The sequence below is a fragment of the Microcebus murinus genome, chromosome 11 (assembly GCF_040939455.1).
Source record: "Microcebus murinus isolate Inina chromosome 11, M.murinus_Inina_mat1.0, whole genome shotgun sequence".
Taxonomy (NCBI): domain Eukaryota; kingdom Metazoa; phylum Chordata; class Mammalia; order Primates; family Cheirogaleidae; genus Microcebus; species Microcebus murinus.
Genome location: NC_134114.1, coordinates 48,480,857 through 48,508,572, shown reverse-complemented (window position 1 = coordinate 48,508,572; position 27,716 = coordinate 48,480,857). Strand labels below are relative to the sequence as shown.

General features: G+C 40.7%; 1 protein-coding gene across 10 annotated transcripts in view; it reads right to left on the bottom strand.

The window, feature by feature from the left end:
- Positions 1-27,716, bottom strand: part of MAST4 (microtubule associated serine/threonine kinase family member 4) — a 516,707-nt gene that overhangs the window by 186,993 nt on the left and 301,998 nt on the right. The window contains exons 1-2 of one of the 10 annotated variants that reach the window (XM_076008066.1): positions 17,354-27,716; positions 13,308-13,388 (exon numbers count right to left, since the gene is read on the bottom strand). The exon at positions 17,354-27,716 is cut by the window's right edge and continues 19,342 nt beyond it. The exons of the other annotated variants lie outside the window; for them this stretch is intronic. Coding sequence (XP_075864181.1) covers positions 13,308-13,388; positions 17,354-17,400 — 128 coding nt within the window. The 5' untranslated portion in view covers positions 17,401-27,716. The remainder of the gene's footprint in view (positions 1-13,307; positions 13,389-17,353) is intronic. 10 annotated transcript variants of the gene reach the window in all.

Sequence of the window (27,716 nt, the reverse complement as noted above, 5' to 3'; positions counted from 1 at the left end):
TGGTCTGCTGGACTCTGCAATGTCTACAAAAATTTTGTTTCTTTTATACCTCCAATCATCAATAGAAAAACATAGGTGCAAAGGAGTTGAGGATGGTGGTCAGTGGCTACTATAATTGATAAAAAACGGATGCTTAGTTATCCACATGCTATTTTATCTTGTACCGAGCTAAACAGGAAGCCCACATGATCCAGGCAAAGTTTCCTAAATTTAACAGGTAAAGGACAGTTAAACCCAAAACACACTATAATCATTACATCTAAAACATCCAGATCCACACCATGGGGATGCTCACTGTCCAGACCTTCCTCCTGATGCCACAGCCCAGGGATTCTCTTCCCCATCCTGGCTCTGCGTGAGCCTGCAGAGTTCTGTGCATTCAACACATCACGCTTTTCTCCTAACGTGTGGGCAGAGGGGACAGCAGGAGGTTACCATCTCCACGCTTGGCTACCACACTTCAGTCAAGCTGCTTCCCTGTCTGCTTCCCATACAAGTCTGAGAGCTCCCAGGGGGTCGGCCAGGAGAGGGATGGAATCCTTTTTATTTTCATCTCCCCAGTATTGCACTTGGCTTCCAGAAGCAAAAGGATGGGATAAGCAGTACGTGGCAGTCGCACAGAAGAGGCGGCCTACAGCATGAGCCTGTAGCATGAGAACCACAATCAGCACCAGGGAGGAAGAGTGAGCCAGCAGAGTGCTGTCCAGGAAGGGGCAGTGGGCATGGAGGGCTGGAACCACACCTCACTCCATGGCTTTTGCCTAGAGCCTGGTTGACATCGCACATATCCTTTTGCGTGTAATGCATCATCAGGAAGCCACCAGGCACATGGAAACTGAAGAGGCAACGGAAAACGTGCTGTCAGATGGAAAGCAAGGGATTCCCTTCCCCACATGCATACAGATGCATGGACACAATGCTCAAAGGCATCCCAAACCTGGAAGGTTAACCCTTTGCACTCGCTTGCTTTTTTCTCGATTCCTTTATTCTACTCGGGATTTAATTTTTTAAATACCCTAGATTTTACAAAGCGTGGCATTAGAATAAAAAACTGGAGTTTCTTTTCATACAAACTTATTTATTTGGATTTTTTATATTTCAAATTATTGATACATTCAAAGAGTAATTTTAATCTCTATAATTTTTGCTAACCGTGTCGAGTCACACTCGACATCCGAGTGCAAAGGGTTAAAATAGCACTTCAACAGGGAATAAATCCCTGGACTATGGGAAACAGGACTGTCACCTTATGACTCTTTAAGTATCTTTTTCCTTTAAGGATGCCCTTGGGTTCCCACCTCACACGCATTTGTTGTTGATCTCTCAGGCTGCAGTGAGATCTCTCTTTTTAACTTCCATCGTGGGCACTCTCTGCTGGTCGCTACGTCTACTAAGGAAGAAGAGACGGGTGGCCAGTGAAGAGGGCACCTGACTAAGAACTAGAAAAGCTGGTTCAAGGCACGGGACGCCCTCGACCCTTGCTCCTTCTTCCGTGACATGAAAGTAACAGTGTCCACCACGCCGCCCTCACAGGTCATTCTACAGTCACAATAAAAACGAGAGAATGTACAAGTTTACCACTGCATTTGTTTCCCACGGCTGCTGTAACAAATTATAACAAACTCGGTGGCTTAAAACGACAGAAATGTAGCCTCTCTCAGTCCTCTCTCAGCCTGGAGGCCAGACGTCCCAAGTCGGTGTCAACAGGCCCGAACCCAAGTGTCCTCTGGGGGCTGTGGGGGAGAATCTGCTCCTTCCTGTTCCGGCTTCTGTGTGTGTCACATCTCCCTCTGTCTTTCTCTTGTAAGAACGCTTGTTCTTGGATTTAGGGCCCATCAAGATAATCCGGGATGATCCTCCCATTACAAAATCCTTAAATTAATCACATCTGCAAAGACTCTTTTTTTTCCAAGTAAGGTTTACAGGTTCCAGGGGTTAGGCCCTGATATCTTTGGGGCCACCATTCAGCCCACTATATGCATCAACTGTATTTAAGTGTTAATGCACAATTCCTGCCCAATATTCTGTTCTTATTTCTTACCTAGGCTAGAATAGAAATTCTTTGAAGAACCAACTCTGCAAATACTTTGCAAGGCTTTTATGGTATTATGTACAGAAAAAAAAATAGGATTTTTTTTGTTTAGAAAATAAAACCCTTACTCTACTCAATTTTTAGTTCCTAGCATTAGATTTCATGTAAAAAATTTTAACATAGTCAAGTGCTTCATTTTTTTTTTTATTTCTAAAATAGCCAGGCCTTCTGTTCAGAGAAGCTGGAGAAGGAACTGCATCATAAATGCCTCCACTGTCAATTGACGAGTGCCTTGCAGCGAGTGTCATTTATAATGCATTGTTAGTAATAGTTCCAAATACTACCAGAACCCAAAGGCAGAGAAACTACTACTAGACACAAAATTGTAATGAACTCCAGATAAACATCTCTGAACCCCTTGCAGTCAGTCTGATTCATCTCAGTGTCAAGAAATATAAAAATAGCAGCAGCTGATCTAGAAGAGCATGATGCAGGCGCAAGACGGGGGTAAACTTAGTCACTCCTTTCTACAACAAGGATTTGTTGAGGATGTACTATGGACTAGACACTAGGGACACAGTGGTAAACAAAATAGGCCAATCCCTGCATCTGAGGGTTTCATTGCAGTTGGGTAAGATAACAACAAAAAAATGTTATATATTAGGTAATGTCTCTACAGAAAATATCATGCAGCAGGGTAAAGGATGTGGTGTTCTCACAGAGCGGCCAGGGGAGGCCTCTGTTGTAGCAACATTTAGTACAGACGTGAAGGAGAGAACCCACTGGGGTATCATCTGAGTGTTCCTTTAGCTGTTCTGGACAGCTAGAACATTTTCTTGTGCCAGAAAATAAAGAAGTGCTCAAAGACTAATAGGGTCATGTTAAGAGGACCTAGGAGTCAGCTTAAAAAGGCTTTCCAGTGATGAATTTTTGGACAATTTAACCAACAAAAAGAGGAATGATGGCTGTGGATTGTTACATATCAAATTTATATTTGTTTTCTCTTTTATTCTTTATAAAAATGCATGAGTCTATAGTGATACTTCCAAAAAATGAGGGGTGGGGGAGAGAAGTGGGAGAGAATCCTTTCAATGAAGAACATCAACCAATAACAGAAGTGAAAAATTGTGACAAATAGCAAAATAATAACTGATTCAAGCAAGGTCATCGATGCATACAAAAACCATTGAGTAAAAAAGCCTGTTGGGAGAAGTGGATTTACACAGACTAAAAATTTTACCCCAAAGATTACTTAATAGGGGGATATCACTGCAATGGAAAAATCTGACAGACGTCAGATTTGGGGCTTCCTGATGTGATCCTACAGACAGGACATAATCACCTGTTCTTGTCAAATATGGTGAACCTGAATCTAAAGATCAAGAAACCATTAGATCCAAATTGTGGAATCGTCAAACAAGACAGTTCCCTAGTACTATAGATAAGAAAAAACATAGACAGCAGAATTTTCTAAATTAACCACTTCAGTACAGTACTCACTAGCCACGACACCTTGCCCACAGCCGGCACTCATAGTCCGCATGATAGTTTGTGCTGTGCATTGACGATGAATCCGTTTTGCTCTTGTGTGATGAGGAAAGCTTTAAAGCACTGAAAGCTTGTTTTACATTACAGGCAGCTTTACTTGTAATGTAAATCAGAATAGGTAACACATACATATATGTTTTCATTACATTATTTTTAAATATTCATAATTTTATTTCAAAAAATGAAAAATGAGAAAAGTCATATCACAGCTGTGGGCTAAAGTCGATGTGTGAGTTCATCTGTGGCTGTCGACTACAGTCAATGCTCGTACCAAAGTGGTTAAAGGAGACTAAAGAGAGAGGACAACTCATAGGAATACATGATCTTTAATTGGGCTATGGATAAAAAAGACAAAACTTTTATAGATACTATTTTTGGACAACTGGACAAAGCTGACATGGACCATATAATTATGTTCACTTAAAGTATATAATAAAGATAATATGGTTATGCAGAAGAATGTACTTGTTCTTAGGAAATATATGCCTAAGTATTTATAGGTGAAGTATCTGAATATCTGCAATTACTCTCAACTGGTCCAGCAAAAAAAAAAAAAAAATATATATATATATATATATATATATAAATATATATTTCTAAGTATATACAGGGCCTAAGAAGGAAGGAAGGGGGAGAGAGCAAATGTGGCAAGTGTTAATCGGTGAATCCAGATAAGCATGGTTGTTGACTGTACTATTATTTCAACTTTTTTTTTTCTTACAGGTTTGGAATTAAAAAACAAAGTTGAAGGAGTAGAAAGAGAATATTCCAGGAATGGGGAGTCACAGACCCTGACACAGGAACATGCTTGGAGTGTCACGAAAAGGCAGAGTCCCATGTGGCCAGAGGGACTGAGTGAGAGGCTGAAGGAAGCCAGGACACAGGACAGCAGGCAGCCACTGGAAGGTGCTGAGTAGGGGAGTTACTTACGCTCCACAAAGGTCATCCTGAGAGCTGGACGGAGACAGACTGTAGGAGGACACAGGTTGCAGTGAAGCAGGAGGATAAGCTAGGAAGCTCCCACAAAAATCTAGGGATAACTGACAGTGGCTCAGACTAAGGTGGGATGCAGAACTATCACATGTGGCAAGCAAACCACACGCGCAGGTAGAATCAACCGGACCTCCTAAAGGATGACGCACACACGTGCACCATACCCAAATGTGCACAATGTCCACGCATGCACACAGCAAGCCTCTTTTTTTACAAAGGGATGAATTAAAGATAACTTTTGACTAAAAATGTAAGGTTGAGCCAAATTTGTATTTTATATAAAGAGGAGAAAAGAAACAATACCACTGCAATAAAATAAACATTCCTCTCACTTTGGGGTATATCTCCATGATATTTGATTAACTGGAGCTAGTAATGATTCAGCTGAGCAAATCATCATGGAAAAATAAGGTGCAAAAGCATAAGAATCCATGAAATTTAGCTCATCTCTTTCCACCCAGGACTATTAGTAGTAGCTATCCCAGTTTCATAATAACTCATTCCTCACCTTCACATTCAATTAGAATATGCAACAGCCTCCATACAAAGGTCGGGCTTTGTAGTTCATTTTCAACGCTGGGTTTCCAAGAACAATATGAAGCTAACAATAATACAACAGAACACTTCATCTTAGAGCACTTTGCATGTGTTACCTAATTAATTCTTACAACACCTCCAAGAGGTATTATTATCTAAGCGACTGCTGGAGAAACTTGAAAATGTTTTTAAAATTCTGCACTTGTATTATTCCTCTTGCAGAGACACCTCCCTGTTTCACATTATCATCCCCCATCTTACGCTTTCAAAGAATATCACAACTTAATTCTCTTATCAACAGGGTGGGTGTTAATGGCTGTATCCACATTTTAAATGTAGGAAGCAGGTTTTTGAAAATGATGTGAAATGTCTTTTTCTCTAGTCACAAAGAAAGGCAGTTACAAAATGGAGCACAGAACAGAACCTTCCAACCAACACATACACACACACACACAGCAAAGTAATTTTCTCATTTGCCCCAAGAAGATCTAATAACTAAGAGAGAACTGTTAAGGCTCCGCAGAGTCATTTCAATATATTCTGAAAGCAAAAAACTGTAAAGTTGGTTAAGTAAATGAGTCACAATATTTGGCCCAGAAAAGACTACAGAGCAATGAACATGCTTGCCCTACGGGCCAAAGAATGGTTAACAGTGGGTGGTACAAAGGGAGTGTCCCAACTCCTCCTTTAGGCCTGAAGGGGGTGATCTCCTAATAGAGCTGAAAAGGCCTCCAATCACAACCACAAAGGTGGCTGCTACCCCCAGGGCAGTAGCAGGACAGGCCCTTGCTAAACGAAAAAGGCACAGACTGCTCAGGTTAGAGCCACTGGGGCCCATGGCCGCATTTCCAAAATGAATCCAATTTAACCCTCATTGCATCATCTAGGCTCTTAGTCTAAATTAAAAAAAAAAAAAAAGGAAAAGAAATCTAGGGCTCCACAAGTCAAAACACACTCCCCACCCCACAACTGAAAAATGTATAGGGCACCAAGCCCAGGAGCTTACAGTAACGAAATCACCTCCCCTGCAAACGGATTCTATTCTGAATCTAAATTAGAACGACTGCACATGGAAGTCCTGAAGGAAAACACAGACTGTAGTTTTACGCCACGGAACAGGAGCACAGGCTCTCTGGCCAGAAGCCTGGGAAGTGGGTATAATCTGTCAGTCAGACTTGGAGGGTTTGAAATTTAAAGTAGCACTTTCGTCATAACCATCAGACTGAGACAAAGGCATAAATCAACCCGAACCTGGGAAAACCTAGACGTGTGGTCTCCACAGGTAAGTTTCTCTCGGTGCCTCAGTCTTCACATCTGTACAATGAAGACAGTGCCTGCCTCCCAGGCACAGAACTACGTGAGTTAATTTATGTGAAGCGCTAAGAACAGTGCCAGGCACACAGCAAGCTCTCCAAAAACGTAGGAAACCTTAGTTTACCACTGCTTACCACTGGCTTACCACTGCACATGCAAATATCTAGGTTAGAAATTTGGCCCTTTAACCCAAGTCTGCAGACAAAACAGAGAAGTTAACGAGAAAGGTGAGCACATAAGAGAAAAAACACGAATCATGACAAACAGCAAGGCCCTGCAAGGACTCGTGTGTCCCAGGGCCCCATGGACTTGAAAGTGCTGCTTGCCCTCTGACCTCCTGGGACTTCATCTCCTAAGCTCCGCAACTTTATAGCCGATGAGCTTATAATAACTGTTAAAAAAAAATAACATATTCCAGAAAAATCGAAGGAAACCACATTATTGCATCTTTCTGCAGTAAATTCATTACGCTTGCTCTTCCCCAAGACTGCCAGCCATATGACTGACTCCCTGCCCCCTGCCCCGCCGAAGCACTACAGACGCATCATCTCTTTCTTCTTTCTTTAGATGCTTACAGGAAACAGCAGTCTCCAGGTGGTGGCATTGGCAGAAACCAGCAAGGGTGGGGTGGGTAGAAGTGCTAACCGGCCTGCCCACATCTCCCCTGCCACCACGAAGTGACGGCTGGGGCTGCCAAGCTTCCTCATTTCCGCCCAGCCCCACGCCCCCAGGGCCAGCACGGCATTTGTAATCAAGTGCATCTATGCTGAGCAGAGCCATTCCCCGGAGAGCCTGCACTACGCAGATGCGGGCCTACATAACAATTCAGAAATAAGATTCCAGGATGCATAAGGCAATTCATTAAACCATCACATTCACAAAAGCACAGGAGCTGGTGTCTACAGAGTACGAGGAAATTACCATCTGGTACCCGCTTCTTCAGATTTTTTCAATGTTCTCCACAAAGTGCAAGGGGGAAAATAGAATAAAAAACACAAATGGTACCGCTCATCCTAAAAAGCAAATGAAACTAAAAGGATTTAGCAGTCAGGTGACTTTCCCACTCTTACAGGTTCCTTGTGAAAAGGAGACACAAAATCACACCACATTTCATGTGTTTGGTAATGCCTATTCTGTCCGCCCCTCACCATGGCAACAAGCCAAGTGAGGGGGACTCAGGCAGCCTGGGTACCCGGTAGCCTTTGCAGCAGCAACATGACAAACAGGCCACCTCTTGGCAAAATGGGATGAGGGGACAATGGTCCTTGAGGCCCTCCCTATAAAGGTGTCATCTACCTTTCCTGCCGGCCACTCTTAGAACCACCCTGTGTTCCACTGTTTCTAAGACAAAGTTACCTCACTAAACACCTATAAGCTACTGTAATTACACTGCCAGTGAGGTGGGAGTTCAGTGGGAAAGACAAGGAGGGTCCTAGAGGTTCATGCCTTGCTGGAGGTCACAAAGCCTGTATGGTGAGGGCAGTGACCAAGGCTCGCTCAGGCCCTATGACTCCTAGTCTGTCTGGGTCACAAACTTAAACATCTCCAGGGCCAGTCAGGTAACACAAATGCAGCCAGCCAGCCAGCTAGGAGTCCGGGCTGAACTGGGCAACACCAGCCCTTCAAGAAAGGACAACAGTGCCCCAGCCACAGACAAAGAGACCACGAGGGAACAGATTCACTAAAAGGCCTGTTTTTCAAAAATAGCCCCAAAAGTCCGCAGTCTGGAATTCTTTTGTTGTTTCAAAGCACATTTAACAATGAATTAACTTGGCATTAGTTATTAACTTATTATTAGTATTAATTATTATTATATATTAGTAGTAGTATTATATATTACTATTAACTTAGTACTAGTATTCATCAAGTGCTGTTACAATAGGTACCAGGGAGAGGGCAGTAAGCAAGATGGCCAGGCCTTTGTCCCACGGAACTTACATTCTAACTGCCTTTCCTTAGAGCGACATCCTCTTCAGTGTGTGAGCTGCCATGACTTCTAGGGCATTTTCTTTAATATACTCTGGGATTTACCTTTCATTAATAATGCCTTTCTACTCTGTCCTTGAACCTTACTTTATTCATGATTTATACCTGGTCAGCTTTTACATTTTGATGGCTATAATTTACTATTTATGAAAGAATCAAAATGTGTGCCCTCTCTCTCAAGGTGTCAGCACCACTCTCAAAACATACCTACTGTATAACCGCATGGCATGTTCTGAGCACAGGTAGAAACATGAGAAAGGGCTTCAGTCCCAGGGAAAAACACATTCATTCATTTCATCAACACATATTTATGGAGCCGTACCCATTGTGTGTCAGGCACTATTTTAGGTTTTCTGGATACATGTGTGAGAGAATAAATAAAAATTGTTATCCTCAGGGAGTTTATAGCACAGTGACAATATTCTTCTCTGAAACTAGTACCACATCCTACCGGCAATGTGGCATGTGTGTTTTCAGTCATAGCTGCGATGGGGAGAGAGGACTCTGGGAGGCAGAGGAGAGGAAAGAGACTAGCTCCTCTATGCCAACTCTGGCAGAGCTGTGAGTTTACCATCCTGAGACTCCAGGAACCAAATGGAGAAGCAAAGAAAAGGAGGGAAGAAGTAAAGTAGAAGCAGCTCAGGGAAGTGTAGCAGGTGCTCAAGAGGTTGCCATCCACTCAGATGTTGGGGGACTAAAGAACATCATGACAGCGTAACAGAAACATGTTCACTGAGTAATGGGGACGGACCAGCCTCCGCTACTCACTGGGCCCTATTGAGGGCAAGTCGTGCTAGGTGCCAAGAAAGATACTGAGAATGTGGAGTGAAGTAGCTTCCTCTGGCATCCTGCTATCTAATCATAGTCTAGGTCAGGGGCTGGCATGGGTCACATCTCCCTTACTCAGAAGGCACTGAGGTCACTACTGTATGAACATCTCCTAAGTGGCAGTAAGTGCATTAAGCACTGAGGGTCATGGAAAATTCTGAGTGGCTACAGTTGCCTCAGAAGGGGAAAACAAAAGGTATCTATAAATTCCACTTAAGATCTTGAAGATTGGCAGCTGATAAACCAATATTTGGGCCATTTTTTTTTTTTTTTTTAGTTTGTAGAAAAAGTGTGTTTTGCCTTTCTCCAGCCTTGCTAAAGACAAAAAAAAAAAAAGTATCAGAATTTCAAGACAGAACAGCCTTTGGGAATAATGTGATCTAATCCCCTGCTCGATGCAGGAATGCCCTCTGCACGTTTCCAGCTAGTGGCCGTCTGGCCTTCTGAAACTGATGGTCTGGCGAGGCAGCCCATCCCATGCTCAGAAAGCTTCTTTAGAAAATTCTTCCTCTTACACTGAGCCAAATGTTGCCTTGCTGTAACCTCCACGCAGCAGTGCAAAGTCTCATTCCCCAGACATAAATTCCATTAGCAACTGAGCTGTCCTGGAAGCTGCAGCTCTCTTATTTCTGGCCAGTCTTCAGGAAGCCCAGCCTGGAGAAGCCCCTGGAGTCCTGCTGGAGAGGGACAGCTGACTCATGTCTCCGCACAGTCTACCTCCAGGGCTTTGCTAGGCAAAGAACAGACTCCTCCACTGCCCTATTTAGAAACTCCGTGTGGCAGCACCTCAAAGGGCATAGGCACCGGAGGCTCACCACCACCCTTCTCCCTAGGACCTTCAAACCCCACTCATGAAAAAGGAACAAAAACGAAATCTGACCCATCATAGCCAATGAGAGAAAAGTTCGGTGCAGGAATTACATCCTGCGTTTTTCAGTGTGGTAATAGCATGAACATATTTGGAGTCCCACAATTTATAATATTAGACTATTGTTTGGGGGCACACAATCAGAGATACCCAATTCCAAGCTGCCAGTAAGATATCGCTACCTAGAACCACCTCGATGTATTCAAGACCAGACTCATCATTACTGCATCTTCCCCACTCCCCAACTCTGTGTTCTTGGGTTCCATTGAAGTCATTAATGCTAGAAATATCAGTATCAATCATTCATTGAAAACTATCTACTGATCGTCTAACAAAGGGTACCTTTCTTTCACCAACTTCCGCAACAAAGATCACTAACTACCAAACTTACTTGCTACGTTTTCTGGACACAAGGAAGCCATATGTCCCAGGCGTCCTTGTTGTTAGGTGTAGTCAGGATACTACATTCTGGACAATGAAATGTGAGTGCAAGTGACATGTGCCTCCCCCAGGTCTGGTAGCACATCCTCCTTCATGCTCTTTCCCTTTCCAACAGCTGGATACTAAAGCCCAGGGCAACCCTGAAGGTCAACCCTGAAGGTCATATGTGAAAGACCTCCCTGGATCCCTGAATGACTCCATGGAGCAGATCCTCCACCAGACCAAGCTTGGACTGTATGAAAAATGCAATATTTGAGCTACTGTACATTAATTTGGCGATTAATTAGTTAGCAGCACTTTAACTAATATACCTTCTATTTCCTATTCACTCATTTATTCATTCTTAATAAACATTTCTCAAACACTTAGTACATTCCACGCACTGAGGCACTGGGGAAATAAAAAGAACTAAAGGAGGTCACAAGATCTACCTAAACCAGATAATTAAAACTTAATATAAGTGATCTCATAGCAATGTACGTATGTCTTAACTTAATCACAGTGGAAAGATTTGAGACTTCATTTTGAGTCCTAGGCAAGTTAAGCTATTTAATCTCTATGTGTGCTGGCATTTTCATCTGTAAACAAAAACAATATTCTTTCCTGTCTCATGGTCACGTCAGGTGGATTAAAGTGATGAAATCATGTATATGAAAACCACTTGGCCAACTATAAAGTACTTTGCCAATTTTAATTCATTGCAATTGTCCTAATCTAAGATCTGTTATTCATGAAATATTGTAGCAATGTCTCATTAGAGTTTCTGCCTAAAATTCAATCTATTCTTACTACTTGGTAAGGTACATTTCCTCAGTTTGAACTCAGATTAGCCATTTACTTATTCACAAAATCTTCTATGATTCCTGAAAGCTGACAAAATGAAAGTCATAGTTTTTAGCTCAGTATTAAAGGCCCTACATAGCGTGATCCCCAATTAAATTTAAGCTCTATCAATTTCTATACAATTCCATGCTTTTCTTGTATTTCACCCACCCTACGTTCTAGCGACACACATTATTTCTACCATATGCAGTAATTTCTTATTTCTTTGATTTTGTAAAGACAGGGTCTCAATATGTTGCTCAGGCTGCTCTTGAACTCCTGGGTTCAAGAGATCCTCCCACCTCGGCCTCCCAAAGTGCTGCAATTACAGCCATGAGCCACTGCGCCTGACCCCTTTATCCTGTTTTAAATCCTAAGGAATGAAGCAGAAGCAAACTCTCAGGTGATGGAAAGGGCAACTTGAATTATTTTTTATTGATAAATACTTTCTATTTCTCTGTCTGGCTTTATCCTTTACCCTCACTCCCCGCCCCCACTGAATCCCCAAGATTTTTCAAGGTCCAACTCAATACAACCAGTTCCATAAGCTTTTCTCCAAAACACTCTCCAGAACTTCATCCTCCTCTGCACTACCTTAGCATTTAGTCTAATTCTCTTTTCTCCTCCATTAGTGCTTTAGGATCTATTAAATTCAGAGGATGCTTTATAAAAGCTATTACATGGAATTTTCATGTTGAAAGTCATTTTAACAATAAATATAATCCCATCAGCGGAAGAGTAGAACAAAAGTTCAAAGTCATTAAAATTTGTTTCCCTATTCAATCCTTCTTCACAAATTTCAGTTTAGCCTTACTTTAGAAATATGAGAAAAACAAAATCTGTTAAATTATCTCATTAATATTATCTAAGACTTAAGGAAGTATTTTTAAGGAAGTGGCCATGAGTAGTAAATTTTCCATTCCTTTGTACGTATGAAATAGAAAGTATTTATCAATAAAAAATAATTCAAGTTGCCCTTTCCATCAACTGAGAGTTTGCTTCTGCTTCATTCCTTAGGATTTAAAACAGGATAAAGGGGTCAGGCGCAGTGGCTCATGGCTGTAATTGCAGCACTTTGGGAGGCCACGGTGGGAGGATGTCTTAAACCCAGGAGTTCAAGACCAGCCTGGGCAACATATTGAGACCCTGTCTTTACAAAAAAAACAAAACAAAACAAAACAAAAAAAAAACAAAATTAAGGGAGGAGGGAAGAAATACTGGGTACTCTATGTATATCTTCTGATTAGATACAGAGAGATCCACTATATCTATAAATATTTAATTCATAAAAAATCTATCAGAACATATGTGCTATACTTACAATACTAACAGTATTTTCTGTCATGTAGTCTTATAACAAACTATGCTAAAATGCAAAAAGAGTTCCTTGGTGATATTTCTCTAACAAACAGAGAAGAATGAATTTAAATCAGCCTATGTGTGAGGCAATGGGAGTATATAACAGAGTTCTAAAAAAGATTTTAAAAATAGTAGCCCTTTAGACAATTTAAATATTTTATCCTGTAAATAACAGTATATAAAATACTTTGTGGCAATAGATATTATGCTAATCTTACATGAATTAGGAAATGTTTTCTAGAAATTATAACAAATTGTATCTTTATAAGAGACTGATCAAAATTTATGGAATTTAGTGCAGATCATTTCCTAAGAAAGCAATAGGAAAAACTGTAATATATACAGAGAAGTCCAACAACTAATCACACAACACCAAGTGAAACATTAGTAAGATATGTTAAATGGAATGCGATCAAGCAAACAATTCAACCAGTTTCCTCACTTAACTGTGAGGGGGCAACAATTAAGAAGAAATTGTTTATTATTTGTGTGTTACAGAGTCCAAGTGTGCAAACGCTCCTGGGAACCGGGGGAACAGAAAGACAAAGCAGCCCTGGGCAGGCCCTGGAGCGCGCTTACCTCCAAAAGTGAAAAGCCAAGAGAGGACTACAAGGACTGCCTGGGCTGGATGGGGTTGGACTCAGGCTCCTGGGAGTCAGACTGAAAGTTAAAATAATGTCATTCCAAGTGGGAGAATTGATTGCAGTAAAAATAGCATAGCTCAGTAAAGGGGACTGTGTTCCCTTTAGGCCAGAATCACCATGGCAGGCTTATCAACACCACTAGGTAATCATCTAATCACTTGCCCTTTTCAGCTCTAACATACAGAACAAGTAAAATGCTTCCTGCTGAAATTTACATTTTAAAAACTACAGCTGCCATTTTTATTTGAGCCTTTTCTTTTGTCACAAAGCAACTTGGCAGATTCTTTGACATGTGATTTTTGCATCAAAGAAAATCCAGTTCCATTTTATATTGAGTCTATTTTATTCCAGATTAAGAATCAATGGTAATTCTGTAGCAGAGCTAAAGGGAAATAGTTATCAGACAATGCAAATAAAAATTAAGGTTAAATATTGTAGTTTCTAAAAAAGCAAAGCAACTAACACTTCCACATAGGAAGGTATGCTTTTAAGCACTTTGCAGGGAAAAAAATGTTTTCCTTGTAACAATGATGCAACATCTTCTCTAATCCTCAGGGGATAAAAAGTGTTCTTAGGCTTATATTCATAATAAATAATATTTAAAAGTCTTACATGTATAAATTATTTTACTTTCAAGAGAGGTTTTCTCAAATACAACTGTCAATTGCAATCCTCACCTTCCACCAACCCATCCAAACCAACAAGCACATTCACCAGCCAATTCTCAAATACTCATTACAGGATGGTTGGAATAGAGTTCATTTATCTTTTTTCCTTTAGGCCTCAGGTCTCTTCCTTTTAAGGGAGACAAAACTTAAATTAGATATCTTACTTATGAGAATTTTACCAATAGCTTTTAAACTATTCAGCTGCTACTGGTCAATTCCCAACTGTTTTTATATGGCAAAATCAAAGTAAAAATTAGTTTGATATTCTGGTTCCAACTCTTAAGCTCGAATGAGCAATAGAAACTCTTGCTATAGTGCAATAAGTTTCTTAAAGAACATTTTTTGCCTCTCCACTGAACAATGGCTCTACACTGTATCATGTTTTCCTTCCTTAGTGAATGAGGTCTTGGAAAAGAGGTGAGTATCAGCTGATTCAAGCTGGTTGTGCCATTCACTGGTATAGAGAGTTGGCAATAGTGGTTAAAATCAGATTTTACCAGGGCTTACCATGGCTTGCAAATTCTAAATACCACCCTGTCTCCCACTACATGGATAACTGAGGCTTGGCTGTATTTGTCTTAAACTGAAATATAAATTATTACTCAAAATACTTCAATTTATTTAATAGTGTTTCAACAGAGCAAAGTTTTATACCCTCTAAGACCATTCTCTGATTTGGTGCCAGTAGTTGGAACTGGTAAGGAATAGGTTTCCCTATACATTCAGAGCACATTGAAAACCTGCTGCCCTTAAACATGCTGTACTCTAACTTAACAGCTCATTGGAAAGCTCTCAGAAATGTCCCCTGACATAGCCATCGTTTTATCTAAGTATAGTCTTATCAATCCCTTCTGGTCCTAAAATAGGCATGGACACCAATCCCTGTCCCCAAGCAGAAACACATGATGTGCACTATGAAGTGTCTATAATTGTCTATAATTCTATATTTACATTGAAAAAAGAAAAGACAGAAAATCTACCTTCTTTCTCAGAAATTGGAAAGCCAGGCATAGGCTGTCTAGATATTATAAATTTCTACATAAATTAATGACCTATTAATTTCTGCAGTACTTATATACCTTGGTGTCTCACATCTGGGATTTCAATGTCTGAAACAGTCAGAAACTGTCCCATCTTATTGCTATAAGTCAGATGGAAAATTCTGGATTGCATCTACAAAGTATAAAATATGCTCATGTAATACTACATGCCTTGCCTATAAACTTTCCTGAAAGAAAAACAGTAATGTCTCATGAGAGAATATGCAAGAACCATTCTACACATTTCCTCTGTGAGTTAGTACCTTGTTTTAAGGTCCCCAAATAATTAAAATTATATGCATTAAATCTTCTTTTAATAAAATCAGTGATAAGACTTTCTATTATACCATTTCACTGTAGTGGCTAGAAGTGGAATTTCCTCAAAGACTACAGAATTAGCTTTCTCCATGAATGAATGTAAAGTTAGCTATGTCTACTTAAGAGCAATTTTACATTTCAAAGTAAACAAAATGTTCAAAGTAAATTACATGCTAATACTACAATGACATTTAAGAGTGCTCCTCTAGGCTACAGTTTCAAGCTCCTCAGGTGAAGAGGGTTATTTTAAATGCACAGTAACATATACCAGGGTAGAAGCTAGACCAAGGGGGTGTGGCCTGATGTCAAAACAGAATTCGGGGAACCCCCCGTGTTTAGCTGACTCCTGTTTCTTATGTCATCGTTGGCAGGGTCATAAAACTTGTGGCATGCCTCAGTCCTTCAAATTATAAAATGGAATATTTGATACAACTGAATTCCTATTTTTAGAAAAGTTATTTTGAAGTCTCCTCAATGTGGATAGGATGCTAAAAATAAATGAAATAAAGAAAGGGCTTAATGTGAAATGATCTATCTACTAAGAACAACAACAACAAAAAAAAAACAAGGAAGCAGCACAACCAAAAACAGAGGTAAAAGTGAAGCTGAAGGTTAATGCTCCTGGGTCTTAAACATGGAGCTGTGGCTTAGCTGTGCATTTCCAGAAGGCTAGAGAGAGGAGGGTTACATAGAAAAATGAGTGAGTGCATTCCACTAAAATATTCCACACAGATGGTGAGGGCTGAATGTTAGCGTGGGGGTGGAGATGGGAAAAAATATTAGAGCAATGAGTAAATGCTATTTGTACCTCAGATATGAAAAACGCCGCATCTGGCAAGAAGGTTAAGAGCTCTCTAACTTTTTATAAGTGAGATCCTCATTAATATAAAATCAGTGTACGTTTTTAGAGCAAGGACTGATTAGAAAAGTATTCACTCCAGAATGTCATGCTTTTATTAACTTATTAATTAAGGTAATAATTTCTCTTGTAGGATGCATCTACAGAATTCAAGAGGAATAATTAACATGCCAAACTAAACACTGTTGTCTTCCTGCAGTCTCCTTCTGAAGGCAGTCTGGTATGAGATTATTGGAACTGTATAGATTTCACTAAAATGTAATTTTATATTTGTGCCGTACGTTAGAAAAAGAGATATTTATATTTTTTTCTACCAGATTTATATCTTACTGTTTATTATTTTAAATGTGCCAGCACAGACTAACTCACAGCTTCTGCATCTTTGACTAACAGATTTAAAATAAAAATTTGCTGACACTTCCTGCATCACAGATGTCTAACTTCTGCGCCACAAATTAGATGTGGACATTTTCGTGTAGCTACTTCACATCAGAAGGCAGTCGGATGAGTTAATGGGTTAAAAAAAAAAAACAGCTAAGCAAACACAGCTCAACTAGGTAAACACATTGCATGCAGTGGCTGGAGACTCTGCAGAGAGGATTCTAAATGTACTACAGTTCATTAATATTCTGTTGCACAGATAAAACATGGATCACATCTAATGAATGTCACAAATAACCCTTCTCTTGCACTGCAATCCATTGTGATGTCTTCTATTATTCAATTCAGACAGAGGCCTTTCTTTAGAAAAAGGCAACATGGGGATAAACAAACAGTGAGAGAGGAGGAGAAAAAGACAGATACACCATGGCCTACTGATACATTCTTTCACAATGAGCTGTTAAGATGTTTCCAGAACTGAGGTTCAGTAACTTTAAATATGCAGCAAGGCTTTTCCTCTGACTGCAATGCAAAATGCTGGTCTGGGTATCCACCTTGGCTGAAACCAAATGCCATGCATTTAAGATGTGTTCCTCCACCTCACACTGCAGTGCTCTGAGGCTGTCAGTACAAACAAATGCTAAATAGCTATTGGTTGCCGGAAAGCCAGTGCCATGCAGAAAGCATTAAAATATTAAAGACAGACAATACTTACTCCAAGGTCAGCCCCGGAATCTGTAGCCGTTCCCGCTGGGCTTTCATGGTTGTTATATGTTACCACACTCTATTGTAACCATGACACACTCTCCCTGCCAGCGTCCCGGTGATGACAGAGAACCACACGAACCTCTCTGAAGGACTGGACTAACAGTCTCTCGAGGGGGAGGGGGATCCTGCAAGTTTGGGTCCTTCCACCTCTCCTCCAGCCGTAATCAAGAGATGTCAGCTGCTTTCCTCAGGTTAACGCAGTGCACACTGCACTGATTTCGTTAAGGGAATGAGGCTTGCAGCTCTGCATATCAAGTAATTGGTTTCTGATTTTTTTTTTTTTTTGAAAGAAAGTCGCTCCACTCACAGACCCACTTTTCACCTCAGTGAAATGAAAAGTCCTTTTCACCATGCAAACTGGGGGGAAAAATAAAGCAACAGTATCATACTTGGAAAAGAGTTTATCTCAGCACCCGTCAACTATTCCCCACCTCTCTGCAAAGCTCTGGAAAGGAATCCAGCCACCCCGAGCGGCTCTGCTCACTCTTCCCTAGGTGGAGTTAACTAAATCACTCATAGTCCCCAAGAAGGAGACGAGGAATAGTGCCACATGAAAATTATTACATTTTTTTTCTATATATGGCAATCATCAGAAAGAGGAATAAACTAACCGGTTAATTTGGGGGCAGCCAGACTTTGTTTGGAGGCAGACTTGGGAAAATAGGCAAAACCCGGCAACGGAAAACTACCAACTGGAAATGTAAGAGGAGCTTGTATTGTTATTTTCGAAAAGCTCACTTTTAAGAACATCTCAGTACTCCATACTTTACGAAATGCAATCGAATATGAACAAGGAAGGAAAGCGAGACCATATATTTTGAAAGCCTGAGAGTTTCATCCTGCATTTATTCAAAGAATACAATTTTTCACCGTATTCCTAACTTGGAACTAAGTGTACTTCCATTGTCGTGTATGAAGAACGCATCTGACTCACTTCCTCTAATGCATTTTAAAATGTTTTAAGATTTGGCAACCACTAGTTTGTTTAGCGGAAACACTGGAACAAATTAGAATTTTATCAAGAACTCTAACTTTCAAGAACTACAAGGCGTCAGGAGTGTGCACCCCCACACGCACACAGACACAGTATGGTTTAACAGCAAGTGTGTTCAAGTAGTTGCGTTTCAAAGGCTATGAAGTCAAACTCTCCCTTCACAGATGAAGAAACTGATGGTGGCAGTGCTAGGATTCCATCCTGGCGTCTTCACTCGTATCTCAGAGGTCTTCCTAGGCAGGGATGCTCTATGCCGTTGTTCAGGTTGTGCCCTGCACAAGGGTGCTGGGCGAGGAGAGGGGGAGGGGCTGACATCCAGCCTGAACCCGGCTCTGAGCTGCTTCTACCCTGTTTTTCTCATTTTCACAATGTCTGTGCCCCTTCTGGAGGGCCACCTGTTTTTTCTAGCTCCATGGGGGTACTTAAAGGGTAGGGGAGGTTTCGTATGATATTCCCAGAATCCTTACCTGCCAACTTGCTCCGTAGCCTTTGCTCATGTTAACTAGGTACCAGCTTTTCCTTCAATGTGGGCTCACAGAACTAACCAACCCCCTACCTTTTAGGGGCAACAGATCCATACAGGAAATACGGTCGCTGGATGATCATTGCCTCTACAAGGAGGCAGACAAAAATGTGAAGAAAAAAACAAAATACCTTATAACTGGATATAAAAAAGCATCACAAAATTAAATAATAAAGACAATGAAACTCTTCCCACTTACTTAGGAAAGTTAGGGGCAGTTTGAAAGCAGGGGTGTCATACGCCAGGTTATGATTTTAAATAAAAGGAAAATAAAAGAATTAGTTACTACCTTATATCAAAAAAAAAAGCTAAATTCCCTAATTCTTTAAACTTTTAAGGTAAACTATCATCACAGGAAACACCTTAAATATTATTTAGCAGACTTCTATATGCAGTTTTTATTATTATTATTATTATTATTTCAGCACATTACAGGAGTACAAATGTTTAGGTTACATCTATTGCCTTTGCCCCACTTGAGTCTGAGCTTCAAGGGTGTCCGTCCCCCAGACAGTATGCACTGCACCCATTAAGTGTGAGTATACCCATCCCCTCTTTCTCCCTCCCACCTGCCCGACACCCAACAAATGTTATTACTGTATGTGCACATAAATGTTGATCCGTTAATACCAGTTTGCTGGTGAGTACATGTGGTGCTTGTTTTTCCATTCTTGTGATACTTCACTTAGCAGAATAGGCTCCAGCTCTATCCAGGATAATACAAGAGGTCACAGATCATTGATTTTTTTTGGCTGAGTAGTACTCCATGTTCTTCTTATAAATTTCGGTTCCATATTGCCAATGGACCACAAAACATTTTCACTTGAGTTCCCTTTTAATACCCCTAATTTATCATATCTAAAAGCAAACCCACCATCCTGCCCCCTCCACTCTCCCAAATAAGCCTCCTTCCAATGTAAAATATCCTGATCTCAACATTTTTTCCACCTAAACCACCCTGATCTAAGATACCTTGTGCCTTGGCTACATTGTTATAATTTCCTCCTCACTGGTCTCTATACTTTCTCCCTGGTACTCAGTTAACTTTGTTGGCCACAGAAATTCCAGAGTGATCTTTTTCAGAATATGTCACTCGTCTAGTTCAAAACCCTCCAACAACTTCCCTCTTGCTGAGTAAAAGCCAAAAACCTAGCACACTTGGTCCCAAAAGGGATAATCAAGTATCAAAAGGAAAGATATGGTAACATAATAAAACATACCAAATGTTTAAGGTCACGAGCTCAAGCTGGGGAAGGAAGGAAGGTGGGGGGGAAGGCAGGAAGGAGGTGGGGAGGGAGGGAGGGAAGAAGAGAGAAAGGAAGGTTAACATCATCTTGGGAGGATACTAGAGAACCGTCCCAACAATCTTGAAAACTAATAAAAGGAAAGAATCAAGCATATATTATACTTCCCCTATGAATTATACCTCATAGATAAGGAAATGATTCTGTTTATAGAGGTATTACAATTGGTAAATAAAGAATGACTGCTGTAGAATAGCACCATTTTTCAAACTGTAATAAATCAATGGATCTAGTCCATGATCATCAACAACTGTTGACATCAGAGAGAGAGACGCCAGGCACTGTGTGTGCCTCTTGAAACAGCACAAATGAGGCAGTCTTCCCAAAAAGGCCACATCCCCCCTGGATACAGCCAAGCCTTTACATCAAAATATCAATCTACAGGAAACACAGGGACAAAGAAACATGTTAAACAGTATCAGAGAGATGTGATTGGCAAAAGCTAGGTGTGAAAGTCACAACAAATGACCTGGTTTCTTAAAAATTTCCAGTGTGGGCAAAAGAGATGGAAGGGGAATCTAAAGACTACAAAAGGGCTAGGTGTGGTGGCTCAGGCCTGTAATCCTAGCACTCTGGGAGGCCAAAGCGGGCAGATTGCTCAAGGTCAGGAGTTCGAAACCAGCCTGAGCAAGAGTGAGACCCCGTCTCTACTAAAAATAGAAAGAAATTAATTGGCCAGCTAAAAATATATAGAAAAAATAATTAGCCGGGCATGGTGTCACATGCCTGTAGTCTCAGCTACTCAGGAGGCTGAGGCAGAAGGATTACTTGAGCCCAGGAGTTTGACGTTGGTGTGAGCTAGGCTGAGGCCACGGTACTCTAGCCCAGGCAACGGAGTGAGACTCTGTCTTAAAAAAAAAAAAAGACTACAAAAGACTTAAGAGATATCACAACTAACTGTAACATATGAACTTTTTGTGTGTCCTGATATCAAATAAACTGTAAACAAATTGTTTTGTATTTGTAAACAAATAATTGCACATTTAGAAGATAATCAGTGTGGGCTAATTACACACACTACACAACTTCAGCCTTATGTATTGTATACACGTATAAATATGTATGTGTGTATGTGCATATATGAACACACAAAGTCTGGATATTTGATGAAATTAAGCAATTATTTTTAAATATAATATTGATCATGATCACCTTTAATTCCCTATCTTTTAGAATACATACAAAAATATTCAAAGATGAAATAATATATGCAGAGATTGCTTCAAAACAATCTGGGGAGGGGTAATAAGTTTATATGTAAAATAAAGCTGGCTATGGGTTACTACTTATTAAACCTGGATGGAAGGTAGATAAGAGGTTCATTATGCTATACTCTCTACTTTGATATATGTTTGAAATCTTGTCTAATAAAAAACTGAAGAAGAGGCTCACCAAGCCTCCAAAGCTCCACATGTTGTGCACATACTCACACCCCCCTCTTCGTTCCTCACATACACTAAGCACACTCCTACCCCATGGCCTTTGCACCTACCGTTCCCACTGCCTGACACTCTCTTCTCAAGGTGTCCAAACATCCTGCTTCTGAATTTCCTTTACATCTTGCCCGGCCACCCTATTTGGAAATGCAAGACGCCCACACCTAGTGTTTCCTTCTCTTCATCTCGAAGTATTTTTCTCCTTGGCATTTATTATCCCCTGACATGTGTTATATTCATTTATTGCCTGTCTTCCCCTCTAAGAGTATAGGCTCCATGAAGGCAAGTGTGTTGTGTGGTGTTTACAGCTGTGTATCTCCAGTGCCAAGAACAGCCCATGCAAGTATTCAATAAGTACGTGCTGAAAATGAATGAATGGGCCTCTCTATATGGCAGAAACCACCAATTGAAGAGATTCATCCTCCTTTTTCTTACAACTCTCCATTGTGTTCGATAACCAGACAGTGTCAGAGCGATGGCCTCAGAGAGTGGCCTCCAAGAAAGTGGAGAACTGAGACATGTTCAGATACCACATGAAGGCCCATAAAGGGCCCAACTGGCTGGCACATACCATGGACCTGCTGTCCACATGTGTGCACAGAGAGGAGCTTAAGGTTACACTACAGCAGTGTGATACACTTTTAGTGCAGGTGGGTTTAAACTATAGTTTAAACTTTGGTATGGTACACTTATACTTTGGTATGACTAAGACAACATATATCAAGGCTGAAATTAAGGAGCCTCTTGTTTTTATAGGACAGGGACACCCCTGTTATATTAATGGTGACAATATGGGTTTAGGATTAGTCCTCCTTAAAGGAGGTCCTTCCATGTATTCTCTAGAGTAGTGGTTCTCAACCAGGTTTCGCAATGTCTGGAGGCATTTGGGGTTTTACAAATTACAGTAGGGCACTGTGTTGCCGCTACTAGCATCCAGAGGGTAGAGGATAGGGATGTTGCTAAACATCCTATAAATACACAAGATATTCCCCCCCCCCAAAAAAAATTATCCAGCCCCAAATCAACAGTGATGTTCTAGAAACTCTGCTCTAGAGACAAGGATCAATTTCCATAAGACCCTCAGTAGCACTGACCAATTGTAAACATTTTGATTCTGAATTCACTGCACTCAACTGGGGAAGGGGGGAACTTAATTGTCTCACTTCCTCTTCCACATTTCTTTCCCAGCAATATTACTAAGCTGAGTATATGCACAACCATTTGTCCTGTTTTCAGAGGGAATGGCTTTTTATAGCCAGAGCCTCAGAAGTGTGTCTAAGTCACAGAAACCTAATTTCCAGGGTCTCCATAACATACGCAAATAGCAACCTAGATATAGAATCGTGCAAAGCAATATGACCCAAACTACACACAAAATAAGTTCTGCCCTGCTCTGAGGCCACAGTTGAAGAGGCTGGCTCAAGAGTAAGCCAAGTACATGTATCTCAGGCACATGGGCAGATGGGATTTAAACACAAGGGTTTTGACTTTTCAGATGAAGTTCAAGGGACTGAGATCCCCAACCTAGTATTTTCTCACTTTTTCTCTCTCTAGATTCAAGGCTTCCATAAGGAATATGCAAAACCATAGGGCAAGCACTCTTCCTTTATGTTCAATTATCTATATATTTTTAAAAGATATGCACGGTTGAGAAAAACCTTGGAAAAATATAGAATGTGTGGGCTTTTTTCACCTCTCACGTAATCCAGTAAAGGATAGTTATTAGGATAGTTATTAACATTGTCATTCTCTTAATAGCTGATATCATTCATTTAATACACTTTTATTCAGCAGTCTCTATTCTAGGTACAAGAGATACAGCAGTGGATGGGACAGAAAGGCACATCTATGGAGTCCCCGTTTCTCAGGGAAAATAAATAAGGACACAAACAAGATCATTTCTGGTAATGACAGGGACTACCATCACAGGATGGTGGTCAGTGAGTCGGGGAACAGACAGTGTCTTCAGATCAGGGCAGGGAGGACTAGATGATGCGCACGCTTCATTTAGAGGACGAAAACTGTCAGGTCGTGGAGGAGTCAGGGAAGGAGAGCTGCGGACAGAGGGAGCAGCCGTTGCACAGCCTGTGGAGCTGGAACAAGGCTGGCTCAGTTAGTGGACATAAAGGCGGCCATGTGTGTGAAGTGTCGTAACTGAACAAATACCTAATACTGGGCATTACACCACGTCTGGCATTATGGCGGATGCCAAGATGAACCACACATAAGTTTGGGTCTTCAGGATTGTATCATCTGGTGAAGTAGGAGGAGAGGCAGAACAAAGGTTAAAGGGAGAATCAGATTTATGTTCTATGCACTGAGGAGGCAAGAAACTGGCTGGATTTTGGTGGCATCTTTTAATAACTGGAGTTTGCTTTTCAAACAAGTCTTTATAAGAAGCTGGTTAATGGCTTCGAAGGACTCTTCAGCATTTCAAAGAGCAGGAAATATGAAGCTGTCTATATGTGCTCATTCACTGAAGGACGTATATTAAGAGCTCCCTGTGGGCAAGACACTGGAGAAATGAAATGACTGAGACATGACTCTGCCCTACAGAGGCATGATGGGAAAAGGTCAGGGTGGAAGCATCCTTCACTCCTTCTCCCTGCCCTCTCTCTCACCCTCCTCTCCTGCTCCTCTTCCTTCCCCGAACAACACAAGTCCCCTTCTCTCCAGTCAGAGTACACCTCTTCTCAAGGAACTACTGGCAGATATGCTCCATCTGAACAATGAAATAAACCATTTAAGAGAAATGCACAAGATCAAGGAAAGGGCAGTACACGGAGAGAGGCAAAGGGAACCTATTTTCTCAGTATCTTGTCTCCGGCTTGACTTGAGTTACATCCCTGAAGCCATCGCTGTGCTTAGGGGATGGATGACGCCACCTGGATTAGTCTGAAGCTTGTACACAGAGTAAGTTTTGCTCAAAGCCAATGGAATGAGATGAGTGGAGTGGTGTCCCCCACGCAGAAGTGGAGCAGAGTTGCTGCAAGAACTGAGAGAAGGTGCTATGCTTTTGAGTTCAGGGACTATCTCATGAGAGCTTGCGTCAACATAATTCACAGCTGCTAAAGCTCCTGGTCTTTAGCTGGTAGGAAAAAAAGAATTTAATTGTGAGTGTGGTAAGCAGCATTTCACTCCAGAGTAAAAACTGAAACTAAGGAGCAACTTTAATACCAGTTTGGAACTTGGGGTAGAAAGGCAGCCACACCCATTCACACTGGGGAAGAGCCATAATCTACTGAACATGGATGGAATCGTGCCCTGGAGACTGTATCAAATGAAGAAGATTATTGACATCTTTAATCACTCTTTCGTTTTCAAGTACTACTCTGCACATTGCTTCATATTTGTTTTCCATTTTCTTTCTATTCACAAAGCTTTGTTTCACATTGATTATGGGGGAGATATTGTTGTGAGGAAGAAAAATCACTAAATCTTCAGAAAGACAGAAACTGTTCACCCCCCCCATTTTTAAAATACCAGAGCAGTAGATAACAAATGCATGTAAATTTGATGATGATGTTTCAGTAAAAGTGGATACAGTAAAATTCAGAGATATAGCAAAGAATCACTGGTAACTCTGGCAGCTATTATGTTTTCTTTTTAAAATTATTTTTTATTCTTATCCAAATAATGTATAATTATATGAAATTGTAGAAGTTAAATAGTGTAATCCAGGTTTATGAACCCTTGCATGGTCCTGCTTCCCTCTGAGATTTCCCCTTTAATGATGCTCTCCACATTTTATGATAATGCTTTTAGGTTGCTCTTGTTTATTATCAATTTTCTATAGTGTATATTGACTTCTCATTATGATATGTGAAGATTTAACTCCTAAGCTGGGTATGGTGGCTTATGCCTATAATCCTAGCAACTCTGGGAGCCAAGGCAGGAGGCTCCCTTTGGGCCAAGAGTTTGAGACCAGCCTGGGCAATATAGCAAGACCCAATCTTGGAAGAAAAAAAAAAAGGAAACATTAGCCAGCATGGTAGCATGCATCTGTAGTCTCAGTTACTCAGGAGGCTGAGGAAGCAGAATCACTTGAGCCCAGGAATTCAAGGCTACAGTGAGCTACAATTGTGCCACTGCACTCTAGCCTGGGTGACAGAGCAAGACCCAACTCTTTAAAAAAAAAAAAAAAAGATTTTATACTGCCTCATAATATATTACCTTATTTTTTCATTCCCCAACTTCCCCAAATAGTTATAACAGTTATAGTATTATTTTTTTATTAAATCACTATTCAGTGTTTATATTATTCCAGTTAGGTATATATTAGTTTGTTATTGCTACTATAACAAATTACCATAAACTTAGTGCCTGAAAACACCAAAAACGTATTATCTTACAGTTCCGGGGATCATAAATCTGAAATGGGTCTTATGGGGCTAAAATCAAAGGCGACATTCCTCCTGGGGGCTCTAGGGGAGAATCTGTTCCTTCCTTTTGTAGCTCCTAGAAACTGCCCTTACTCCTTGGCTCCCGGACACATCTTTCCAGCCTCTGCTCCCATTTTGTCTACACTCTGACTCTCTCATATCCCTCTTCTCCTTTACAAGGATTTTTATGATTACATTGGGTCCACACAGATAATACTGTATATTCTCCTCATTTCAAGGCCTTAATCACATCAGCAAAGCCCCTTTTGCCATGTAAAATAATATATTCACAGGTTTTGGGGATTGCAACATCTTCAGAGGGGCCATTATTCTGCCCCCCCATAATATGTGTGTGTGTATATACACACGTGCATGTGTATGTATAGGTGTGTGTATGTGTGTGCGTGCATATAGCATTTTTTTCATGGATGAGCCAATGATTATGTTTCCTCTCCTTTACAACTCTGTTTTTGCTAGAGCTAATATTCAGGGTGATTTTACTCTTCTTAGATCTTACATAGCTATCATGAACCCTTTTCTATACTCTCCAATAGACCTATTACACCCCTGTTTGTACTCTCCATGTTATCAAACACACCAGAAGCCCCTCTCTGAGCCCTGCATCTTTCTGTTCCAAGCTGGACCGTGTGCTGTCTAGTCTGCTGTACGGCAGTTTTCGTGGGATTTCCCTTTGTCATCGTAACTCCACGCACAAGCTTCGTGCTAATCCAAGTGGCATAATCCATCCCCTGATCACAGTGATTACTTAGGGGTTGTACATACGACTCAAGTCAGGCTGGAGACAAGATGGGGAGCAAAGATTCTCTTCCTGCTACATTTGAAGTTGGAACGTTAAACATCTTTGGTTGCCTTGTGACCACCAGAATGAAGTCTATACCAGCTAAAAGGGCAGAACCAACACATACAAGAGCAGAGCTGGGTGTTAATAAATTTGTTTAAGCCATGGATCAAGCCATGCCAGAAGCTGGACACCCAAACTTTCCAGTTACATTATCCAATAAGTCCTTTCTCTCAGAACACGGTGGGTTGGCTATTCTGTCACTGTGATACAAAACTTATCAAGTGATACAATCAGAAAGTTTTGTGAGTTGTATAAATGTCTTCAACTTAACTCTTTCCTTCCCATAAGAAAATAATTCAACAAAGTTACAGAATCTTAAGACCTAATTTTAAAATGCACTGCAATAGCAGCACTATTATTGAAATAACCAGAAACTGAAAACTACCCAAGTGTCCATCAATAATAAATGGCTACATACATCATGACACATTATCATGATGGAACGTTACACAGCAGTGAGACTCAAGTGACCCACAGCTATGTGCAGCAATGCAAATGAATCTTACAGACATAATGCTGATTTAAAAAAAGAAAAAGGATAACTATCCTGTGGGAATGTAAAATGGTACACCCAATGCAGAAAACAGCATGGCAATTCCTCACAAGCTTAAACAGAGAATTACCATATGATCCAGTATATACCCAAAGAAATGAAGGCAGAGACTCAGACAGATATTTACATACCCATTTTCATAGCAGCATTATTCACAATAGCCAAGAGTGGAAGCAAACCAGGTATACATTGACAGATAAACAGATAAGCAAAATGCAGTATTATCCATACAAGGGAATATTATTCAGCCTTTAAA